The sequence below is a fragment of the Ambystoma mexicanum genome, chromosome 12, assembly GCF_040938575.1.
Source record: "Ambystoma mexicanum isolate Mex_15411 chromosome 12, UKY_AmexF1_1, whole genome shotgun sequence".
Lineage (NCBI taxonomy): Eukaryota > Metazoa > Chordata > Amphibia > Caudata > Ambystomatidae > Ambystoma > Ambystoma mexicanum.
This window is the reverse complement of record NC_090936.1, coordinates 1,010,860,678-1,010,885,990: the sequence shown is the minus strand read 5'-3', so window position 1 is coordinate 1,010,885,990 and position 25,313 is coordinate 1,010,860,678. Positions and strand designations below refer to the sequence as shown.

At 47.3% G+C, this 25,313-nt stretch overlaps 1 protein-coding gene across 3 annotated transcripts in view; it reads left to right on the top strand.

The window, feature by feature from the left end:
- TNPO3 (transportin 3) overlaps positions 1-25,313 on the top strand; it is a 1,153,743-nt gene that overhangs the window by 999,405 nt on the left and 129,025 nt on the right. For all 3 annotated transcript variants that reach the window (XM_069629554.1, XM_069629553.1, XM_069629552.1), the window contains exon 20: positions 9,673-9,840. In XM_069629554.1, the coding sequence (XP_069485655.1) occupies positions 9,673-9,840 (168 nt within the window). The remainder of the gene's footprint in view (positions 1-9,672; positions 9,841-25,313) is intronic.

Here is a 25,313-nt window from a genome sequence, read left to right as displayed (position 1 = left end):
GAAGTCGCTCCATATAAACGTCCTGGAGCTCCGTGCAGTGTTTTGGGCCCTCGGGTCCTTTCTTCCGTCCCTCAAGGGCAAGGTGGTGAGGATCTTCACCACCACCAACAACACCACCACCATGTTCTACATCAGGAAGCAGGGCAGAACCAGGTCCCCAGCCCTGTCCAAAGAGGCGCAGGTTCTGTGGCATTGGGCCGTCGCCCAAGGGATGTTTCTGGTGCCGTTTCATCTGGCAGGGATAAAAAACACCATCGCTGACTCGCTCAGCAGAGAGCTGCGCTCGTGCCACGAGTGGGAACTACGACAGGATCTAGTGGACCGCCTCTTCCGACGGTGGGGCACTCCCCAGATCGATCTGTTCGCGACGGCGACAAACTCCTAGTGCCGGAGGTTCGCCAACAGGTTTCCCCAGCCAAGGAGCATGGGCGATGCTTTCTCGTTCCCCTGGGAGGGCCTGTTTCTATACGCGTTCCCTCCATTGCCATTGCTGATCCGGCTCATCAACCAGCTCAAGAGGTCACGGTGCAGGATGATCCTCGTCGCACCTGCGTGGCCGAGGCAGATATGGTTCCCGGACCTTCTGGACTTGTCAGCGTCCCCGTCAATCAAGCTGCCAGCAGACGCGGATCTTCTCTCCAGGGAAGGAGGCGCCATCCTCCATCACGACCCGAAGTCGCTGAATTTGCAGGCCTGGCTCCTGCAGCGTTAGAGTTTGGAGGATACGACATGCCGGCCGACTGCAGAGAGGTTCTTGCAAAGGCCAGGGCGTCCTCAACTCTTAAATGCTATGGACACAAATGGAAGAGGTTCTCTGTCTGGTGCCACGCACAGAAGATTAACCCTCTACGGATTACGGCTCCCCAGGTACTGCCGTACCTTTTGACGCTGGCCAAGGCTGGGCTGGCACACGCGTCCATCAAGATTCATCTTGCTGCGATCTCCCGATACACCAGAACCACGGGGCGGACATCTTTGTGGTCTCATCGTCTGGTGAAAGAATTCATGAAGGGACTGTTCAGATCGTTCCCGCCGGTGAAGGCTCCGGCCCCGGCATGGGAGCTCAACGTGGTGCTGACCAAGCTCATGGGACCTCCGTTCGAGCCTCTGCACTCGGCTCCGTTGAAGTTCCTGTCGTGGAAAACCGCGTTTCTTGTGGCCATAACCTCCGCACGACGAGTGGGAGAGATCCAGGCCCTTTCCTGCAAGCCCCCGTACTTGACTTTTCACGACACGAGGGTAGTGCTCAGGACGCACCCCTCCTTCATGCCCAAGGTGCCATCGGACTTCCACCTCAACGAACCCTTGGTGTTGCCTGTTTTCTTCCCGTCGCCTTCGTCGCCGGCCGAAAGGACTTTGCACTCGCTGGATGTGGCTAGAGCGCTGAAGTTTTACGTGGACCGCACAAAGTGTTTTCGGAAGACGTCACAACTTTGTGTGAACTTTGGACCTGTCAATCAGGGGAAGGCTCTCTCTAAGGTCTCCATTTCCAGATGGCTCTCCGGCTGTATCATGTACTGTCATCGGTTGGCAAACCGACCGCTGCCTGGCCGTCCGAGAGCCCATTCCACCAGAGCGATCGCAGCTACCACGGCGTTCCTATCTGGTGTGCCCTTGCTGGACATCTGCAGGGCTGCTACGTGGAGGTCGACGCACACCTTTCACAAGATAATACAGCGCCGACAGGGATTCCAGAGAGGAGGCCAGGGTCGGACAAGCAGTGGTACGCAACCTGTTCGCTTGAAGGTGAGCCTGGTGAGGAGGTAAGGGTTATTGCTTCTGTTGAGCCTTGCCACTTCCTGTGGTTGTGCATGCATGATGTACTGCTATGTATTCTTTATTAATGAGCATGTGAATCCATGCCAGACTCCATGCTGGAGAAGGAACAAGTTACTTACCTGTAACTGTTATTCTCCATCATGGATTCACATGCAAACCCTCCCGCCTGCCCCTCTGTGGCTCTTCTCTTGGGTCCTACTGCAACTTTACATGCTACCAAATCTGAAGATGGCTGCCAGAGGAGGGGCTTAGATAGAGGGCAGTCAGTGGCTGAGGACGGTATGATCCAGAGCTCAGTGATTGGTTTATAGGAGAAAGACAGTTGAGAAACAAAACTGACTGTTTTTTCTTTTACCGAGGATTCCCAACCTGACGGGAAATATTCATGAGCTTGTGAATCCATGCCAGGCCCATGCTGGAGAACAGATACAGGCAAGTAACTTATTCCTTGTCATTGGAGCTCTTCTTTAATGCCCTTCCCCCAAGTTCCACAGGCTTATCAGGATTTGCTTGCCAAAAGTTCACAATCCCTTTGTTTGCAAAGTTCCTTGGGCTTATCCCGGGTCCCTTTTTCTGAACTCAAAAGCCCTGTGGTTTACACTCTGAGTTTCACATGCTTCCACTGCCCAAGTTCAAACTACTTTGATTTCACAAAATTTGTTTTTCCAAAGCCAATGTTCAACTGTTTTCCTCAAGGGTCCCTTCCCCATATTCAATGACGCCTCTTGGTTTATTCAACTTGCCACACAGTTCACTTATTCAATGCCCCCCCCCCCTCTCCTCCCCGGTCTTGGCACAGTTGTACCAGGTGCCGTGGACTTTAACTGTGCCCTCTTGTTAAAGTTCATTAGCCAAAATAAGATTCACTTTCAACATTCACTTTCTTTATAGAATACTGTTTCTTCATATGTTTACTGGATTTCTGTGGTTCTCCTGGGTCCTTCCCCGGCCTGGAAACCTTCCCAGTATATATTGCTTTATGATCAGGTCTCTGCTGCCCTCCCAGATCACTCTCCTGCCTGGTGGCCACCCCAATGCTTATATTCTTTGTAGTTTTCCTTGGGGATGTTGCTCACAATTTCTCTCTTCGCATAGCTCCCCTTTTCTCTCAATGCCGTTTTGCTCACACTTCACGGCTTTATAGCTCCCCTTTTATAAAGGTCTTCTTTCTTACCACAGAGGCTGTTAGTACATTTCACATGTAGACTTTCGAAAACGTGCCTTCCCCCCATTGAAGGAACGTGACGACTGATACAATGTATACTTTAAAACTGGATAGAATGGAAGTTCTTCCTCTAGCACTTTTATTCAAAGTCACACATGGTGTTTCAGCCTCACACTCACCGGCTCCCCTTTGAAGACGTACTCCTACGTCCCGTCCCCTTTCCTCCATACTGTATGGGTGTCCCTCGTTAGGGACGGGAGACGGAACTTTTTTCACCAGGAAAAAAAACCTTCTTCTCCTTTAGGTTTAGAGGCGTGCGGCCGAGGGAGCATGCAATCCCCTGACTCCTCAGTCCCCTTTTCCGCGTCGACGGAAAGGGACCGCTTTCACCAGTCCACCTGGATTTTGCTTTGGCCTTGTAATTCCATGCGCTCTTCCCCGGATACTGTCTCTTTTGTCTTCTGTTTTTTTTATCTTAATCAGGTACTCAGTCCTCTGGTGCCACGCTCCTCCCCAGTGCATGTTGACATCAGCAGGCTTCAGCAGGTGTCCAGCCTGCGAAGGGCTCTTACGTCCGACCCCCGTGCACTTTTCCTCTGCTGCCTTGGTCCCCATCATGGCTGGGAGGCTTGTACCACGTGCAACGTGCTCACACCACTCGCTCTGAAGAGCAGGTTAGTTCGGTGGAGGGAGCTGTTAGAAAGTTTGCCTCCAGAGGACTTGAAGGACTTGGTCAGATACAACTCGAGGCCCAAGATAGGGCCGCTGTTTTCCATCGCACCCCGCAAGGGCGACTCCTTACCAAAGAAACGTCAAAGCGGGAGGGACCGCTCAGGTTCTTGCACCAGCACAGGTACCGATGCTGATTCGGTTACTGGCCGTCAAGCCGAGGGGTCGTTAGATCTTTTCGGTGCTAGTGCAGAGGGGAATACAAGGTTCTTTTATTAGCTTTCCACCTGAGGGGCTACGCCCTTGTACCGGACAGATGTCTGAGGGGGCGCCTATACACGGCACTACCGGCGACTCAGCCAAGGGCAATACACCTACCAGGCCCCGTCATGGTGGAGGCCCGGGCCCAGCGAGTCAAGCACCACAATGTTGGTACGCAGCCTGACAAAATGGCCCCCGTGCCAGACAGGATGGCCACTCCGATATCTCCCTGGTGAGGAGCAGGTGGGAGAACGAGTTTCAAGGTGGGACTGGTCTCAACCTACAGCTTATCCTTCTGTGTCGCAGGGCAGATTTACCCTGCAACCAGCAAGACAGAGGACACATAGGCCCCAGCAGCCGCCCTCTACTCTGTCAATATCACCTACCACCCCACCAGCCTGCAAGGGCAGGTTTTTTGAAAAATTCCTCAGGCTCATGAGGTCTCCTCAGATGGGGTCCATCCTTCTGGATGTTATCAGGGATATGCTCCCGCTGTTACCACCGCCAGTGCCTACTCATTACTACTATGGCTCCAGCGCCTCAGCCCCCCGCGCAGCCCCTGCTGCCCACGCTGAGTCCTTCGATTCCAGCTTCCCTGCCTCCCACAGTTCAAGTGGTTCTACAACAGCCTCCAAAGCAGCTGCCGGCTTCGGTTCCCACACCGCAGCCTTCGGCGCCCATCACTCCTCCAGCCAGACTCCCTGGTGGACACCGATGAAGTGGAGGACCCCGCCACACCATCTGCCAATGCCTTTCATGAATGGCTCTCAGGTTAGCAGAGTACTTGGGGCTTCCACAACCCGAGGTCGTACAACCGTAGGGAGAGTCCTGGCCGAGGTCCTCACTCTATGCCCCGCGGCTAGAATGGGGATCCCGATGCACAAGGATGTTGTCCCCTTGGCCAAAAAGGGATGGCTTAAACCCCAATCGGCGCAGCCTACTAAAAGGGACATCAACGCCAAGTTCAGGCAACTGGAGGGGGATCCGCTCTTGCTTTTGGCGCACCCTCAATCACACTCTTCAGTGATCGCTGCAGCGTCACTCTACTGAAAGCCTCAGTCGTCTTCGGCCACCTAGTCTTCGGCGCTTCTAGGCAAGGAGAAGATCTTGGAGGCTTATGGTAAGAAGGTTTATTTCAACGCCTCACTGCACCTGCGTCAATCCAACGCAGACGCCATGCTGGCAGCTGTTAACCAGAGGCTTTGGTGGGAAATAGCTGACTTCCTTCCAGAACTACCGGTGCAGAGCCAGGCACGTTTCAAGTCTGGGCTGGCAGAAGCTAAAATGGTGGCCCAGGACATCATGGAGTCTACCATGGCACACATTGACACCTCAGGCTGTACCATCTGCATCGCCATGGACATGAGGGCGGCCTGGCTACGGGCTACCAAGTTTAACCCGGACGTCCAGGAATGCATATTGGACCTTCCATTTGAGGGTAGAGATTTTTCATTCGACCAACGATGAGGAGCTAGATAAGAACATCTCACAAACTGTGTAGTCTTTATCCTCACAAAGGACGCCGGTTAGAAGGGAACACCAAACCCAAACTGAGATGGAGTCAACATCCCACCCGAATCCCACCCAACACCCGCACTCGTCCCATAGTTGCCACCAGGTACCACAGTATAGTGGGATTATCCGGATATTAGCAATCACTGCACTATCTGGGCTGTGGACATGGGCCGGTGCGCTAGCCGTATGAGTGGGAAGGGAAGACTGCGGGAGGAGGGAGCCTGATGTGAAAGGGACCTCGAAGGCCAGACAGACCCAGATCAGGACAGAGGCGCAGGGGTGCTCCCGAACCCCACGTGGGGAGATTACAGAAGCCCAGCGCCTCAATTCAGGATAATGATGCCAACTAACCAATTGTACTAACAATTTCCCCTTCTGCATACACCTCTCAAACTCTAAACCAAACACAGCCACAAACCTACAGCACAACAAACCGCAAAAACTTCACTACATTGCAACAACAAAACAAACACACACAGACCCGCACAACAGTACACGACGACTACCGGCCACAAAACACCCCAGGCACAGCCAACGGACCCACCGGGCTGAGACCGCCAACAGCACATCACTGGTCTCTTCCACTGTTCCAGCTTCTTCCCACTAACCACCCCTCCCTTCCTCTTCCAGAGCTGTCAGTGGACCACTCTGGTGGTGATGGTGCGCGGTACAAATGTCCTTTAACATTAACAAAGGCCTACACCCAGTCGAATCAACGCGCTGACAAGGGGCGGGCATTTGGCAGGTTCAGGGGCTTCTAGGAACGGAGGTCGAGGCAGCCTGACGATTCGCGAATCAGCACTGGTGCAAACAGAAGGGGGGAGCAAGGGCTTCTTTCAGTCCCCCTCCTCTGCCCCAGCCTCAGGGAAAGAAGGCATGACATGCCCCTTCGGATCCGTGTGTCTCTGATGGGTGGGGGGGGGGGGCAGGCTTGTCATTCACGTACAGTCTTGGCATCAGAGGTTCGCAGACTCCTGGATCCGATTTGTAGTGTCCAGGGGGTACAGTCTACCCATTCCTCCCTCTCCTCACCCCCGCCCCCACAGATTTGGTCGACAACTCTATTGGCGGAATTTCATTTGCTCGTCGAGAGCCAGGCAGTGGAAAAAGTCCCAGCTTCCCAGCGAGGCTTGGGCTTCTACGCCAGGATTTCCGCCATACAAAAGAACCAGGCTGGCCTGAGAATGGTGTTGGACCTTTCCGCCCTGAACCGCTCCCTCCCTCTCCAAAAATTAAAAACGGTTACGCCAGTGCTGATTGCAGAGACACTCTGCAGGGGAGACTGGATGTGCTCCCTGGATCTGAAGGACGGATATCTACACAACCCAATCTGGCAGCCTCATCGGTCCATTGTACGTTCAAGATCATGGGCTTCCACTTCCAATACAGGGTTCTACCCTTCGGCCTCAACTCAGCCCCCAGGGTCTTGAACATGCTTATAAATGCAGTGGCACCCCTTTGGGCCCAAGGTCACCATGTCTACCCGTACCTTGATGACTGGCTCGTCAGGGCGACATCCCCGGAGGCAGTTCTCCACACTTCTTCCGCCCTTATGAACTCACTTCACAAACTGGGATTTTCTGTCAATTTCAAGAAGTCCCAGCTGCAGCCTACTCGGAGCCTGACTTTTCTGGGCTACGAGCTCGGAGAGTTTCCCCTCGGAGGACAAGATCACGGCCATCGAGAGGGCCACAGGTCATTGTCTCAGCAGAGAGGTGACCTCAGCCTGGTGATACCAGCATCTCTTGGGTATCATGTCGGCTTCCCTACTGGCAGTACCTCACACCAGGCTCAAGATGAGGAGATTACAGCTGCACTTAGCAGCCTCATGGAATCAGGAGCGGGGCTCCCAAGGGCAGGTTGTCACCATTCCTCCTTTTCTCCACCAGGACCTTGTCTGGTGGTCCACGTACTGCAACCTTGCAAACAGGCAGGCCCTTCCGGCTAGCAGCACTGCAAGTCACCATTGTTTGGCAAAGTTTGTATGCAGTACCCTCTGGGAACACTACAAACAAATATGACTACAGGTATAGGCAACCCAACCTTTGGTATAAGCTTGTACTACACAGTTTTGGTAGTGTGGTGAGCAGCCAGGCTTATCTCAAGAGGGGAAATGTGAGCTGTAGCGGAGTTGCACAAAGATTCACAGTTACAGGTATTCAAGTAAACTCTTACACTCAAGGTTTCTTGCATAAACAATTAATTTAGTCAGTTATAAAGCCTTCTTCAGAAAGGAGCAATAGAATAGTAACACAAATACACTTCAATACTGTACACTTTGAGTTTCTGAATCAGACCAGACCCTTTTGGGATGGCCCACAGTTGACTTCAGTAACAAGGGTGCTGGGGACATTAATATCTTACTGTTGGCATTTAGAACACTCTTTAAAAGTTGGTGAAAGGTAAAGGCTATTAGAACACAAGAGACCACAAATATTCTTAAGCAGTTCAAATACTTTTAGAGTTCACTAGAAGTTATTCAATTCAATAGGCTAAGCCAAAGTCAATGGGCAAAAGTCTTTGATAGGATAAAGTACTTCTGGTAAGTAAATGGAAGAGTCTTTGCACGAGTTCTTAGGAGTCTTTGATGAAAAGAAGAATTAAATGTAGGGCCACAAGCTGATCAGACTTGAGTTGTGGAAGTTACAAGCACCTCTACACTAAGAGTTGAGTTCTCAAAGACTTGTTTTACGGTACCTTGGTAAAGAAGAAAATATGCAACTGATGACTTCTGTTCCTGTGCAGCTCTGCAGATCTCACTGTTCCTGGGCCTCAGTCGTGGGGACAAGAGGGAGGACGTCGGGAGACTCCTGCAATGCACTGGGACTGTCAAATTCCGCAACCGGCAAACTTCACTTTCAGTGGCTGTTTCGCGTTTCGTCTACCGCAAATATCCCATACAAATGGTCCAAAGAAACGATATCTATTGTAAAAAAATAAATTGTTTATTTAAATACAAGTAGGCCTAGATAAAGCTTGGGGAGAATAATTACTATCACAGATCATATAAACACATTATTTAGATTACTTTCAGTAATATAAGGGTAGTAGACCCTAGCAGTTGTGCCGTGACGCACAGCAAGAAATGACTTCATAAACCAACTATATACCTTTTGTGAATAGTGGAACACTTATTCTAGGTACAGTATAAACCTATAACTACATTTGTGATAACGCGCAGTTATGCTAGGTGAGTAAAACCTAAGGATGTAACTTTCTATTACAGGTGCTTTTGAGATCAGTAAAACACAGATTGAGATCAGCAATAATTCTTGTAACTTATTTTAGGATGACCGCTACCTCAAGGTAAGTAAATCCTATGCACTTTTTAAAGGAGCTATCGGCAACTTAAAGGCAGGTGTAAACATCACTGTTTTTGTGTCTGTCTAAAACAGACCAGGGAAAGTAAAACCCAGTGTTTGAGTTTATGAATGACTTATGGTTATTCTAGGTACGTAAAACCTAATGCAGACTTATTCTGGACAGGCTAACAGCAAGTCAGGGGAAGCAAGGTACAGTTGGGAAACAACCTATTCTCTGAAAGAAATAGTGAAGCCAACAGCATTACTTTAGGGAAAGGGGCACAGCCAATTTTCATGTGCGTAAAATAACATTATTTCTGATGCTTGTGAATCTGCTTAGAATCACATTCAGAATGGCAGAACATTACTAGGGTAAGTAAAATAACCTTACATCTACTCTTCTGAATGGCTGAACATTTCTAAGGTAAGTAAGAACTTTTGTAACTGAGTTACAGTAACCAGCCAACTTCTTTTGGAAGTAAGTAACTTTTAAACACTAATTCTCCTTTCTAGGGAACAGGCCCAATCCTTGGAAGTCTTTCCCTTATCCTTGGGGCACGAGTGTTCTCAGTGGCAGAAGGGTGAGGTGGGGGAGGTGGTCACTAGGGTCTAGTGTCCAACGGGCAGGTTAGAATAGGTTCTTAAGTAGCAAAAGTCAGTTTATCAGGAAGACTGTTAAGAACTTTAATTTTAGAGTTAGTTGATGGTCCTGTGGCTTCAGAGAAGACACCTTAGGAGGATTCCAGGGTGGCAACCTGTCACTTAATAATGGAACGCAACAGTAATTAGAGTAGGGTTGCCAAGCTATTGATTAATGGCAGGCAACTAAGTAGATCTATTCTCCCATGAGGAGTAGTCTGCCTTGTTCTGATCCAATCTCATGATATTGAATAAAAATTATCTTCGTACTTCTTGCCACTGAAATAAACGTTCTTCTGACTACAGACGTAGAGTTCCAAATTAATCTTCTTTATTTTGCAGCATGAGGAAAACTTTGAAGTGCGTAAAGACCTGATCCAGCAAGTGTTGAGCCAGGTTGGACAGCCACTTGTAAATCAGCTGCTTCACACCTGCTGTTTCTGTCTGCCACCTTACACACTGCCTGACGTGGCAGAAGTTATCTGGGAAATCATGTCATTTGACCGGCCGGTAAGTCTGTCAAAGCTTTAGATTTTTACACTTAATTTCATTTTTACAAACTGCTGGTAGGTTTACTTGTCTCTTACCACTTTGGATACTTTTAATAATAATTGTTCTATCAATGCAGACTTTGGACATTTGGTTTTGTTGATGATTTGGATCAGAGATGGTCTTGTCGATGGGAGTAAAACAACTTCTATCTGTAGTCTGATAGCCCCTTTGAATTGGTATTTGGCAAATGTTTTCTGGTCAAGTGTGTGTGTGTGTGTGTGTGTGTGTGTGTGTGTCCGAATAAGACAACCAGGCGAAAATACAGGAATCAAGGGTTGCCTGGGTAGCGGGTGTGCTTAATTTTGGAATGGTCTTGGTTCCTACTTTTCGATGGTTGGATAGCTGCAGAGCCTAATAAAGACTTACACCCTTGTCTCTAAACTATGAAATGGTTGTTTGCTAGGCTCGTGCGCTTATCTTACAATATGTTTTATACAGAAACATGTCTCTTGAATGTTTTATTAGTTGCGCTCAATCAGCCAACATGTTTTTAGATCACTGGTCGATCTCGAGGCTTGTGATTGCGCTAAAGTGTGTGTGTGTATATGTATATATATATAGCGCTTGTTAATCTGCTTAGAATCACATGCTGTGCATATAGTCCGACATCTAATGCTAATGGTGGATTATTCCATCTTTTCTTTCGAAGATCGAAAGGCGACTTCGACATGGGCGTGACTGTGAAACTATCCCTGACATGTAGTGTACCCAAAATCCCTCGCGTGTCGAGGTACCTCGGATTGTTTTATTTTCTGTCCAACTAGTTGGTCGCCTTATGCAGAGCTTGCAAGACTTTATATTGCTTATTACTACTACTTTGTCCTACAACCAATGGTCTTCTAGTCTTGTGACTACTTTCTGGACTCCTATGCTGAAGACATCCACTGCTGTTCGGCGACTGGTGCATTGATCGATTCCTGACGACCATGTGACCTATGCCCTCTAGCCTGGCCCTTGCAGTAGGGCGAGTGGGGCCCTGAGTTGATTAATTTTGAGAATGCATTTCCTTTTCCCCTCTTTGCCCCTTTGGTCTGGCTGCCGCCTTCTATCTCTACTATGCAGATGACACCATTTAAATTTTGTCCATCATGCAATGAAAAATTCCCATGGAAAGACACCCATCGCAAATGCAATAGGTGCTTACTTCGTGACCACGACAAGCGTTCTGTAAATCCTGCAAACTCTTTCGTCCCAAGACATTAAAGGACAGGCGGACAATGCGGTGGGCGGCCTACGCGATGCAGGTCGAAAGTTGTTCCCCCGTTGGTGCCGTAGCCTCGGATGATGAGGATTCTAGCTGCAGCCATAGCTCCAACCTGGAGGCCATAGCCCTTTCGGTGGAACCCTCCGGTTTCCAGATGCCCAGCCCCGACACAGACCACAGGCTCTGTTATGGGGAGTTTACACCCCGGTGACAGGGGCAAACAAGCAGCACCCAAGGAAAAACGCACAACCCCTAAAGCCTCTTTGACGTACACATCAAAGAAATGTCCTACATCCACAGGCCCACTGAAAACTTTGACGCTGCCTGCTGAACCTCACGTTCCGGCACCCTCCCCGCAACCGTCTTCTCGGCATTCAACTGGCCTCCTTCTCACAAGGACGTCCAAATAAAAAAAAGCACACATCTTCCGACACGCTGACCATCGGTGCACTCGCACCTAAGACTTTGTCGGAATCTGCGACACCGCCTGCAGGCGTGTCGAAAAATCACCATTCAGCCGCCGAAGAGTCTCGAGGCTATTGTTTCAGCAGCGGAGCGGCCCAAAAGCGCCCCCTCTCGTCGAGAGGAGTAGTCTTCTGAGCGCCCCCAGCCCCTTTCTAGGGCATTATCTGGTAAATCTCCCTCTCCTGAAGAGCTTTGCCTCCTCCTGACCCATCCGCGTCATCCCTGTGGACTAGGCAGAGATTTGAGAATTGTATGGATAAGATGTGTCAATTCATAGACTTCTCAGAGAAGTACATTACTCCAAAGAGGCCTAGGGAGGAGGACTCCTGCCCCATTTCACCAAAGCTGCAGAAGCTTCCTATTCAATCCCAAATCCATCAGGAAGAGGCGTTTGAGTATTCAGAACCGGACAATCCTTTTGGTCAGGGCACTGCTGACCAAGACCCAGACTGGGAACAAGATCAGCCAGCAGATCAGGGCCCTTGGCTCTCACCCACTCATACCCCAGACCCAGACATTTGTCTAGACCCGCCTTCTTCACCTCAACAGAGGCAGTCCTTGCCAATAGATGACCAGAAGGTATTCAATGCCATCGTCAAGAGGGCCGCAGACCACTTTCAGATTGCCACACAGGAAGCTGTCCAGGACCCTTGACTTCGTTGAGGGCATTCTAAAAGAAAAACCTCCCACTAGTCAGGCTATTCCTCTGCTTAACTCCATAAAGAAACGCCTTGATCGGACTCTACTATGTCGGAGAAACTGGACGGATATTGAGAATCCGGATGAATGAGCACAAGTCGTGTATCAGAAACAGAAACACTAACTCAGCAGTGGCAAGACACTTCAATGAGAAACAACATAATATCTCTCAAGTCAAGTTTCAAGTCTTAGAAACATTGGAAAATACACATACAGACTCCAAAAGGAGAAGACAATAAAGAGAAGCCTACTGGATCGATCGCCTAGAAGCCTTGGCACCGCGAGGACTCAATGAAGAGTTTGATCTCAATTGCTTTCTGTAATAATGATGTAACAATGCATGCTTACCTAATCATGTGAAATACAATAAGGTTGCAATGTTATACGTTCATCATGTCACAAATATACTATTAGCAGGTTTAGCATGTTTTACAAAGGGGTTGTTTTAGACTCCAATATCTCAGTCTGGAGAAGACTGTAAAGGACATTGAGGAATAAGAGTTACCCTTTCCATTCCCTTTTTTTTTTTTACTACATACATGTATGAGTATTGATATTAAGATATATCTTTATTATTTCATAATTTCATCAAGAACACCACAGACGTGACACATGTACCTCTAGCACAATACTCGTCATAATATTCGTTACTTTACAGCCTCACACATTAGCTAGCCATTACATATCTACAACCTGTCTTTTGACAGTGTGCAAGCCTAATGGCAATACATGCAACCTAAAGCCACATTACATGACATACATCTGCTAGAATTCGAATACTACAGACACGGCAACTTATTACATTAAATTATAGCTTGTGGCTCTAAAATGTAACACAAGGAATACCTACGCGTATTTACAATGAAGACCTATTGCCCCAACCAACATGGCCGACACGTAAGTGTACGTGCAGCCATATTGTTTATTTCACGTTGCTAATGACAACCATATGAACCACGAGCAGCACACGCCGTTCGCAGTCGACACAGCAGGACGCTGAAGGTGCACTCCAGGTAAGCCGTATAGATTGAACAGGCATACGCGATCCAAGATCGCAAGATATTTTAAGTGAATTAGTAAGATTAACAAGAGCAGGAGCTAGTAGAATTGCTGTCTTCATGCTAGGCAGCGTTCTCTTGAAGATAACAACACGCACACAGACCGTGTGCATTTCGAAACTTGGCAATCAGGTTAGTGACAAAAAGCACATCACTTTAAGCATAGGTAAAAGACCGTTGAATGCATTTAATGTCGTAAAGAATTATTTTGGCACAACACGGGTGACATTGCGCATGAAAATAAGGTTATACTGCACTCAACTGAATGTGATGGTGCCATGCACGTATACATTGAAGCACATATGTGATTACGTAAATTAGAATTTATGTAAGTAATTATGCGATTAATCAAAGTAGAATGTCATGGCCTAGAAGGTATAACCATTATTATTTTAAGTAAAGTATGGGTATGCTTTGCTATGCCAGGAATACATGTAATGATGGAATCTTTTTTCTTTTTCTTTTCTCTTTGTTCTCGCATTTTTGTTAAATATCTGTTTGTCCTTGTGGGCGCCCTGTTTGATTTGGCATAATTTGTGTTCTCTTTGCGTACGGTGCACTGTCGAACTCTAGCCTGGTAATGTGGCGTGTTCTATTGAATGTTGATATTGCAATAATTACAATGTGTGCAACACAGTAATACCCTGGCTCTGAATAAGGAAAACTCCGAAATGCATTAGCCATACGGGTTTCACATTTTGCCTCATTTTCTAGCAACAACTTCATTGGTGGAGTTTAAACCAATGAAGTACAAAATAATTTTCAAGAAGTTCTAATTTGGAAAATTAAATCAAGAATAGAATTTTTTTGACAAATCATCAAAGTGTGTCTTTTAGTTTATTGCAAACAAAGAAACTGACTAAATCCCAAGTGGGAAACTGGGGTGTGCGGCCCACACCGAAGGCATACATGCCTAGGTCTTTTCTCTCCATGTTCATTTTCTGTGCCCTACACGGTGGCACAAGACAGTGGGCTGTACCCCACTAATAAATATATAATCCATAGGATTAAGAATTATCAGATTAAAAGGAAAAAGTCCAATTAAAGAAGCTGTGCACTCTCGCCTATTTCTTTATTTGAATACTTGTCACTGTGAATCTCTGTGCAACTCCCCTACTGCTCACATTGACCCCTCTTGAGATAAGCCTGGCTGCTCATCACGCTACCAACCTTTGTAGTACAGACTTATACCAAAGGTTGGGTTCCTATTGCCAGGAGGTCAAGATTGTTGTAGTGCACCCAAAGGGAACTGCATACAATCTTGCCTAACATCAGGCCTCCCTGATAAATAAGCCTGTAAATGGTAAGGCTGTCGATGCCTTAGAGATGGCTAAAAAGGAACATAAGATGTTGAAATTGCTCAACCAAATTACAGCCAAGCCTTTTCAACAGTGGGGAGGTTGTAACACTCGTTCCTTTCAAGGTCAGTCGTTCTCCCGATCTCCCCATGGTTAGTATGGCACTGGGGCTACCCCATGGTCCTCCAGACAAGGCTCATTTGGCAACAGCCAGTATCAGCAAAGAGGACAGCGCAGAGGCAAGGGTAGAGACAGAAACTCCACCCTAAAAGGCTTCCCGGCCTCCACTTCCAAATGACTCGCCAGTCCAGGTCCCCTCCAATGCCTCCCCCGGTCAGGGGACGCTTATCATTCATGGACTGGGAGTGGATCACATCAGACCAGTGAGTACTGAAGACCCTGTCGCCCACGGGGTTTGCATCGAGTTCCACCGGCCACCTTGATATCACCCAGCAAAGAGCAGATGCCTATCTCCAGCACACCTGAAAATCATGCTGGAAGAGGTGCAGATCCTTCTGGATAAGGGCACCGTAGAAGTCGTCCACATTCACCAGGTAAACGAGGGTATTTATTCAGTGTACTCCCTTGTACTAAAAAAGGATCTCACCATGTGGCCTGTTAGATCTGCGCCCAGTGAACACATTTGTCAAACCACAAAAATTCAGAATGACAACATTGCAGGAAGTAATTGCACTACTAGTGCAGGGGGAATTACATGGCCACTATGGATATGAAAGATGCATACTTTCATATGTCAATGATGCCAACACACAAAGTACTTAAGGTTCATGATGGAGGACCAACACTATCGGTCCAAGGTTCTTCCCTTCGGCGTCACCTCAGCTCCAAGGGTGTTCACTAAGGTACTGGCGGTAGTAGCTGCTCACCTGCGCAGGCAGTCCTTTCCAGTCTATCCTTACCTCGACGACTGGCTCATAATGGGATTCGTACGGAACATACCTAACAAATACCCAGAGGACAGTAGATTTCCTCTTCAGCCTAGGCTTTTTGATCAACGAGAAAAAGTCCAGTCTAGACCCCAGTAAAGTAAAACAGTTTTTGGGGGCTCTAATTCGGAACAAAGACTGCCTAGTCTTCCCCTCCAACGAGATGGTTCAAAACATGCTGTTCCAGACCCCTCATGTAGCCAGTCACAAAGTGACCGTACTCGAAGCTATGCGACTGCTAAGAATGATGGCTTCCTGCATTTACCTAGTTCCTGTCTCACTTGCGCATGCGCCCATGCAATAGTGGCTCTCAAGCCAATGGTGTCAGGCCAGCAGACAATGAGACGATCTAGTGGTTGTCTCTGCAGCCCTCGTTCAGTCTCTGCAATGGTGGTCAAGGGAAAACGTTCTGCAGGGAAAGACCTTCACCACCCCCGCAGTGGAAGCAACTCTTGCCACAGACGCATCTCTGACGGGGTGGGGAGCTCACCTCCTTCATCAGACAGCACACAGTGGTCACCAGCGGTAGCATCCACTCAAATAAACCTATTGGAATTGCTGGCAGTGTTCAAGGCCCTGAAAGCTTTTCAAACACACCTCCAGGGGAGGACAGTTCTAATCCTCACTGACAGTACTACGGCCATGTATTACCTGAACAAACGGGGGCCCTCACTGTCTAGGACTGTCCAAACTGTCACAGAACCTATGTAAATGTGCTCTCAAACACAAGATGTTCCTTCTGTCACAACACGTTCCAGGGGAACTCAATCTTCTGGCGGACGTGATCAGCAGAGACTTCCCCCTTCCTGTAGAGTACGTATGCCAACTACATGAGGACATCGTACTCAAAGTCTTTGTAGACTGGGGCTTCCCAGAGATCGACTTGTTCGCAACTCTGGAGAACGCACAATGCCCAGATTACGCCTCCTGGTACCCTCAGAACAGCTCCAAGGGGAGCAGACTCTGGATAACATGGTCAGGGAATGTGTCTACGCTTTTATCTCCCAATTCCCCCACTCAACAGACTAGTGCACAAGATGCACCAAGATGATTCTGGTGGCCCTGATGTGGGCCCGCCAACCTTGGTTCTCTCTTCTCATGACAATGTCCGTCTCCCCTCCAAGGAAACTGCCTTGCCCTTACAACATGCTATCTCAAGACAGGGGAGAGACGCTACATCCTTGCCCTCAAACAACTCTCAATTTAGCAGGCTGGCTCCTGAGGTTATAGAGTTCTGACACCTCAAACTCCCTCAAAGATGTATGGACGTACTCAGGAGAGCACGGAAACCAAACACTAGACACTGCTACTCCAGTAAATGGAAGCGCTTTATCTGGTGTAATAACGGGGGTATCAATCCCATTCATTGTACACCAAAACATATTGTCTTGTACCTAGCTTTCCCACTAGATTCAGGTCTGGTTTTCAATTCCTTAAAGGTCCACCTAGTGGCGCTTTCCACGTACACCACGTCCCAAAGCAAGGTTTCGTGGCGGGAAATTCCAGTAAATAAGAGTTTGTGGAGGGGGTAAAGAGGATCCATTCCCTCCCCCCTCCCCCACCCCCCCCATGTCAAACCCAGCTCCCGGGTGGGACCTGAATGTTGTACTTACCAGGATAATGGGGCTTCTCTTTGAACCTATGCACAAAGCTAGCCTGAAAGCACTTGCCTACAAGACCGCCTTTTTAGTGGCGATCACCTCAATAAGGAGTTAACAAACTGCAGGCCCTTTCAGTTCAAGACCCTTTCATCACAATTCACAAAGATAAGGTGGTCCGGCGCACTCACCCAAGATTTGCACCTACATTTATTTCAAAGTTACATGTAAACCTGGCCATAGAACTGTTAGGCAAGATTGTATGTATTAACCCTGTGGGAGACTACACCAGCCTTATCCTCATGGCAATAGGTAACCCAATCATTAGTATAGCCGTGTACTACACAAATTGGTAGTGACTGAGCAGTCAGGCTTATCTCAAGAGGGGCAATGTGAGCTGTAGGGTTGCAACATAGAGCTTCACAGTGACATGTATTCAAATAACATTTCTACTCGAGGTTTCTTGATTAAAATAATTATGTAACAGTCAATTTTAAAATGAGCCTTCTTTAGAAGGGAGCAATATGCAACACTTAAATACACTTAAAAAAATGTACTCCTTCGGTTCAGCCATTAAGTAAGTAGATACCCTTTTGGGATGGCGCACAGATATCTCCTACACCCTGAGGTGAATTCAATAGTTGGGACACTGTGGACATTAATGTGTCACCTTTTACACTTAAATAGTTATACTGAAGTTATGGCAAAAAGGAAAAGGTTAGGGAAGGAAACAAAGGTTAACAAGTTTCTCAAACAGGTAAGTACTTTTCAATCGCCCAATGAAATATATGTTAACCCTTTCCCAGCTATACAAGTAAGGTATGTATGACTTTTTGGAGGGACAGTTAAACACAAAGACAGAGGTTAGAATAGTCTTCAGGGAACCAGGACGGCCAATGTCAATTGAGCGAAGTCTTGGGGAGCTAAGGCACTTCTTGAAGATAGCACAAAAGTCTTGCACAATGTTAGTTTTTGTTGTTGGGCCACAAGCTGGGAGGCTTGTGAGAAGCAAAGCTGCAAGCAACTCTGCAAAGGTCAGCAAATGCAATTCTCCAGTGAGCACAAGCAAGCTACATACAACAAGAGGTAAGTACCCCTTTTTACACAGTACCTTGAGTCTGAAGAAGAGATTCCAGCTGGCTTCTGTTCCTGTTGTAATCCTGCAGATCCTGTTGTTCCTGGGCCTCAGTCGTGGGGAGAAGAGGGAGAACCTCTGGTGACTCCTGCACTACGGTTTGAAGGTCGGCGGCAGCAATGGGTGCAATTCAGAGATCAGTGTTACTTTGCGCTTTCAGCTACTCTCAAATAGAACCACTGCGGTTCCTGGACACCTCGTGGACTTTCCTTGCTTCTGGGGTCCAGCACTCTCAGGTGGCTCAGGATTGGTTAGTCCTGCTTTGAGGGAGTCTGGAGGATCTTCCTGGAACTCGGGTCCGGCTTAAAGGCAATGCACTTGATTCTGGTGTTCCTGTCCCCTGTCACTCGGTTCCTGCAGCAGCAAAGAAGTACAGCCAGCAGATGGATGGGTCCCGGTCCAGTTCGTCTTGGGGCTGAGTAGTCCCCCAACCCAAAGGGAGAAGTCGTCCTTTCCAGGATTCTCTAGTCAATTAGAAATTCAGAGCTTCTGCAATGCAGCAGGGCTTCACCGGGCAAACCAATGGTCCAGGAGGGTGCAGAAAGCTAATCTTCCAGTTTCCTCTTCGGTTCTTTCGTCCAGTGGTCGACTCTGCCTTCCCTGCTGTTATGGAGATTTCTCAGAAATGTGCTAATTCCCTTCTAGCTTAGAGACCCCCAGCTCGTTTGATGGACTTTAAATTTTTATCCTGGAGAGAGTGAGACCTATTTTCCCACACGCTCATGTATTTTTCAGTGATTTGAACACTGTTTCGTTTGGTTGTGGAGTCTGACAAACTCCATAGGCATCATCTTTTTACATTGTGACACACAGCACCTTCAGTGCAGTGGCACAGGGAAGTCTTTCAGATTTTCCAAAGGTTTAAATGCCTTCTCTTGGTTAAACTGCTGTTTCCAAGAGCAGTGAAATTGACTTTACTTACATTGTAACTTTTTAGACCCAGCACACATTATCTTCCAATAGGGTGACAGAGGGGTTACTTAGTATCCCATCTGTCTAGTTTCTCATGTAACATTTTATTACCCTTTCTACAAATTAATGGCTGGTGGCAGTGGTTTACTTTTTTCTACCATTGAGTGTTTCTTAAGCGGGCTGCAATTGCAGCTGCAGTTAAACACCCATGGGTGGCCATTTTGTCAAAATTGCCCGGTCTAGTTTGCCATTTCTTGTTGGAAAGGTCCTCCTGGAGATTTACTCTGCGCGCCAAACCAGGTTTGGTCCCTTTGTTCGTTTTGTCTTTGGCAGGGTTCACTGCTGAAGCCTGCCTCTGGATCCAGCATGTCTGGCAGGGCAGGAAGTGAGGGAGGTGCCTGAAACTCCCCTTGCTTACTGGAATGCACCCAAAGGTGATTGGCCAGCTGCATGCCCTGGAGGGCAGCCACCCTGCTGTGCGAGTGACGGCTAAGCTGCGCATGAATGGGAGAAACCTGCATATTTTGACCACTGGACGAAGGAATCAGAAGAAGAACTTGGAAGAGATGCCTGCTGCAACTCCTGGACCGTTGGTTTGGCCAGTGAAGCCCTGTTGCAGTGATGAAGCTACAAATTTGCCTCGACTAGAGAAGCCCTGCAAGGCCGACTTCTCCCCTTGGGTTAGTGGGACCAATCAACCCCAAAGTGAACTCATCTGGACATCCTCTCGGAGCTGGCTATACTTCCATTGCTGCTGCTGGAACCGAAGTGCCAGGGAGAGGAACACCAGATTGAGTGCATCCCTTTTAAGTCTGACCTGAACTCCAGGAAGATCCTCCGAACTTCCATGAAGCTGGACTGACCAAGCCTGAGCCTCCGCAACAGAGTGCTGGACCCCAGATGCGAGGAAAGTCTTAAGAGGGCATTCGAGAACTGCTGCCTCCGACTTTCAAATCGTAGTGCAGGAGTCCTCAGACGTCCGCTCTCTTGTCCCCACGACTGAGGCCCAAGAACAGGATCTGCGGAGCTACACAGGAACTGAAGCCAGCTGGAACCATTTCTTCTAACCAAAGGTACTGTAAAGTTAAGAGGACTTGCCTCTTGTGTAGCCTTACTATTTCTCAATTGAGACTGTTTGCCATTGCAGAGTTGCTTGCATCTTTGTCCCTCACAAGCCTCCCAGCTTGTGGCCCTTCAAGTGAATCTTATTTCTACAAACCTTTCTAAAAACATTGTGCAAGACTTTTACTTACCTGCAAGAAGATCTTCAGCTCCCCTAGACTTTGCTCAACTAACATTGGCTGTCCTGGCTCCCAGAGAGCCTCTTAACTCTGACTTTCTGCCTTACCTTTCCTCCGGGAAAGGGTTAATTTACTTTGTATTGGCGGGTTCAAAAAGTTCATGAATTATTTGTTAACCTTTGTTTTATTTCCCTATCTAACCTTTGCACCAAACTCCGTATTGCTCTAAATGTAAAAGTGATAAATCAATGTCTGCAATGTCCTTGCTACTTAAGTCACCTCAGGGTGTAGGAAGTGTCTGTGTGCCATCCCCAATGGGTATCATCTGATTTAGAGCGACAGTGTGTTTTGAAGTTTATTTTAAGTGTTACATGTTTTGCTCCCTTCTGAAAATGGCTTATATAACTGACTGTTAAATAAACTGTTTAATCAAGAAACATTGAGTGTAAGAGTTTATTTGAATACTTGTCGCTGTGAATCTTTGTAAAAACCCTACTGCTCACATTGACCCCTCTTGAGATAAGCCTGGCTGTTCAGCCACACTACCAACTAGTGTAGTACAAACTTGCACGAAAGGTTGGGTTACCTATTGCCAGGAGGACAATGTTTGTGTAGTCTCCCAAAGGGTATTGCCCACAAACTTGCTTAACATACTCTTTCTGTTATAGTATGTCCCCCAAGGTATTAGTAAACATGCTGGCAGTTTCTATAAGTCTGAATAGATTATCAAAAGTCACTTAGTCTGTTCCAGATCTTGCTTTGAGGAGAATCTATTTGATTTCCTAGATAGGGGATGTAATTCAGTATTACAAAAAAAGACTTACTCAGTTTAATTATCCTGGAATGAATTGGTAAAGTGAGGGAGAAGCTCACCCTCCTTAGTCACTTGATATCCTGTTTTGAATATATGAACTCCAATTTCTTGATACAAGTGTGGTTTGCTTCTTTAGATTGTGCAGCATCTATATGAGTGGAGAAAAATTAGACTATAATAAGTCTGCTCTCTAGATTTCACTTGTCATATTAATAAATAAATATGGTCGAACATAAATGCGTAAATCAATATGCTGTAAATTTGCCCCAACATACTAATTGTAGGGATAAATTCCTCTTCAACAATATTAGATGGGTGTCCTGTCAGGATTCACCCTCGACGTGCTGCGAGTTAGTTTCTTGCGGCCGCCATTTTAAACATCAGCGTGGCTGTGGTGACATCACACACTGTGCGTGGCGTCACGCATTCCGGCGTGTATGTAAACAAACCTACTTGCGCTAAGCTTCCTCAATATTAAGCCCTATATGATATTGATTGTGTGAACTGTTCTTATGACTGCTCCTTAGTTGCAGTTTTATTTTGTAATCAATTATGATAGTGGTAGGATTCATTGTTGGATTACAGTAAGTAATTACTTGCACACTGAAGTTAAATGTTTGTCATCAGTTCTACCAAATGTTTCATTATTAAACTACAGAAGGTAGTTAAATGATTCATTTATTAAAATCTGAGAATCCAAGAAAATGCATTTGGTTTTCAAATGGTGTTTGCCTTGTATGTATTGGATCTTAATTTACATGGTTTAGTGAGTAAGTTGGGATATGTTAAGCAAGTTCACCAGTCTGGCTCTACAACTACACTTTTACAGAGTCGCAATACCTGAATTTAATAACCGATAAATCATAGTACTACTCAGCTTCTGCCTCTGATAAGCACTTCTTGTACCATCCAGTTCTACAAAAAACGTTAATTTTGAATTGAGACCCGTTGTTAACACTGTTGCTGTTTATCTCCTCTGTTCTCAATTGCATTTTAATCTAAGCAGATACAAGCACCAGAAATGCTATTACGGTGAGAAATGTATGTCACGCGATCCCTGTACACTCTGCTTTTCTCTTCCCTGCCTCTGCAGTATGGAAAATACTGCTTTTAAATTCTGCCCTTCCTGTAACAAAAATTAACACTGGAAGGACACATCGGGTGTGCAATCGCTGCCTCCCAAGAGAATATTTTGAAAAATGCTGCTCAGCTTGCCAGCTTTTTCAGCCTAAGACTTTAAGATATTGACGCCCCAAGTGTGGGTGGCCTACCCCATGACAGCTGACGCTTTATATAGCCCAACGGGCGCCAAAGAGTCAAGAGGACTACGGCAGTTCCACTGCACAAAGTGACGCTGGGGAAAATATGGGATCTGCACATTTCCATGTGCCATCGCCCCCACCCTCCCTCTGGAAGGCAAGCCAGCGGCCTAACTATGGAGACCACACCTTGCAACAGTGGCACACAGAAGCACACAACAGGGTGGTGGTACACACTCTTAGCACTGTTGGTTAAGAATTGGTGCAGTCACACTGTGTGAGACTACGCAACCTTTATCTGCTTGGTATTGGGTAACCCACCTTTTGGTTTAGGGCTGTACTACACAAGTTGGTAGTGTGACTGAGCATCCAAGCCTATCTCAAGACTGGTAAATGTGAGCTGTAGCTTTGAAATTTGTCAATACAAGTAATACTTATACTCAAGCTTTCATTTATAAATAGTTATTTAACATCCAGTTTTAAATAAGGCAATTTGTGTAACAATGTAAATATACTTAAAATATACTTTTCATAACAAGTTGGTGGATAATATTTGGATATGCTTCATACATAATTCCTACACGCTGATGTGACTTCAATCGCAAGGACAGTAATGGCATTTATGTTGGCAGATTCTGAGGTTGCGGAAAGGAAAGGTTTCGAAGCCCTCGGCGCAAAAGGCTCCAGCCAAGCCAGGGCAGCCAGAAAAAGGGAAAGTTAAGGTTACAAGACCTGTAATATCCTCAGAGCCCTGTAATACACCTATTCCTCCTCTTCTCCCAGAGAAGGTTTTCAAGCCTCTCCCCAGGAAGGAGTTTTTTAAGTCCCTGACCTCCATTTTTGAGGAACAGTAGAGATCTGATGAGGAGAATGTAACTTTTGGGCTAGAATATGGCACCCCAAATGTCCCAGAATGCTCGATTTCAAAAGAAAGTAGAATAAGGGACTTGGTGGAATCATTACACAATGCAAGTGGCATTGACACATCTCCTGAAAATGACTTTGGCAGACCAGAACCAGGAGAGCATGCCAGTCCATCATACCGTCTATTAATGACGAAGGTAGTAGATTACTTAGGATGGGCTAGACCATCAGCCCAATTCATCCAGGATGATTTAAGATATATTGGGCCATGGTCCCACCGAAGACCCAGTACTACCCTTTCATGTAGCCCTGCAAAATAGGGTGGCCAAAAATTAGGAAACTCCGGATTCTATTCCTCCGGTAAATAAATCCCTCACCTCAAAATACCGTCCGGCCAGCAGCGTCCCTGGCTATCTGTCCAAACATCCAACTCCCGAGAGTCTGGTCATACAGACAAACTTGCGGAACCTTCTATCCCTCCAGACAGGGACGATATGCGTGTGGGTGGCTGGGCACGGAAGGTATTTTCAGCTGGGAGTATGGCTTTAAAATCTGCCAACTCCACATGTGCCTTGGCAAAATTCGCGTACTCTGGGAGTGCATCGCAATGGCGGCGGAGCACATACCAGAAGGGGAAGCAGGGAAGGGTTCCTAGCCATCGTTGGAGATGGAAAGGAAGCCATGCAGGAATCCCGTCAATCTGGATTGGACACTGCGGATAGTGTAAGCAGGTCCATGGGTGCTAGCACGGTAATGCGCAGATTTGCGTGGTTACGGAAGTCAGGTTTTGCATCGGATGTACAGAACCGCCTTCTGAACATGCCCTTTGACGGGTCTCACCTTTTTGGCAACAAGGCTGACAAGAGCCTTGAGAGGTTGCAGACCTCAAAAGCAGCTGCCAAATCCTTAGGAGCTGCTATTGGGCAACCTCATCCTTTTCGTGCGCAAGGACAATCGTGGAGGGGGCGATCCTATCGTTACTACTCCTCATATGGAAAGGCGAGAGGAATGGCCAGTCAAAGGGGCCAGAGAAAAGCCACTCTCGGTGGACGAGGAAAATGTGCAAAGCCAGCTCCAGCTGCAGCCTCTTTGCCATCAGCGGCTGCAACAACCGCCACAAAACCACTTTGAGGACTTGCATCACAAAACACCTGTAGGAGGCAGGCTGTCACAGCATCTGCAAGAATGGCGAGCCATTACTTCAGATGTTTGGGCTCTAGAAATAATAGCACAAGGCTACTGCCTTCCTTTTCTAACGCAACCTCAAAGCAATCCATCAGGGAGACGCCCGTTGAAGTTTTCGGACCCGCTCCTATAGCAGGAAGTTCTAACCCTGCTGGAGAAAGGTGCTATAGAACCAGTACCTGCAGCGGAGAAGAACAAGGGGTGGTACTCCCCGTATTTTTTGATCCCCAAAAAGGACGGAGGTCTGAGACCCATCTTGGAAGGACAAGTTCAAGATGGTTACCCTTTCTCATATCCTTCAGGCCCTTCAACTTCAGGAATGGTTGGTGTCATTGGGCCTCCAGGATTCTTATTTCATGTGTCGATTCATCTCAAACACAGAAAATACCTGAGGTTCGTAGTTGGCGACTCACACTATCAGTTTCGAGTCCTGCCATTCGGATTGACCTCCGCCCGAGGGTCTTCACCAAGTTAATGGTAGTGGTGGCAGTGCACCTCAGGAGAGGGGGGGGTTCATGTCTACCCCTACCTGGACGATTGGTTGATCAGGGCACGTTCTGCCGAGCAAGTACTGGATCATCTGAAAGTCACCTGCCACTTCCTCCACAGACTGGGCTTCTCCCTAAATTTCAAGAAGTCGCAAATGACACCTCAACAGCTTCAGTACATAGGAGCTGTATTAAGCACATCCTTGGTAAAGAGCTCGCCTCCCAAGTCGAGGGCTCAAGACATTCTTCAGATGGTTTCCAAAT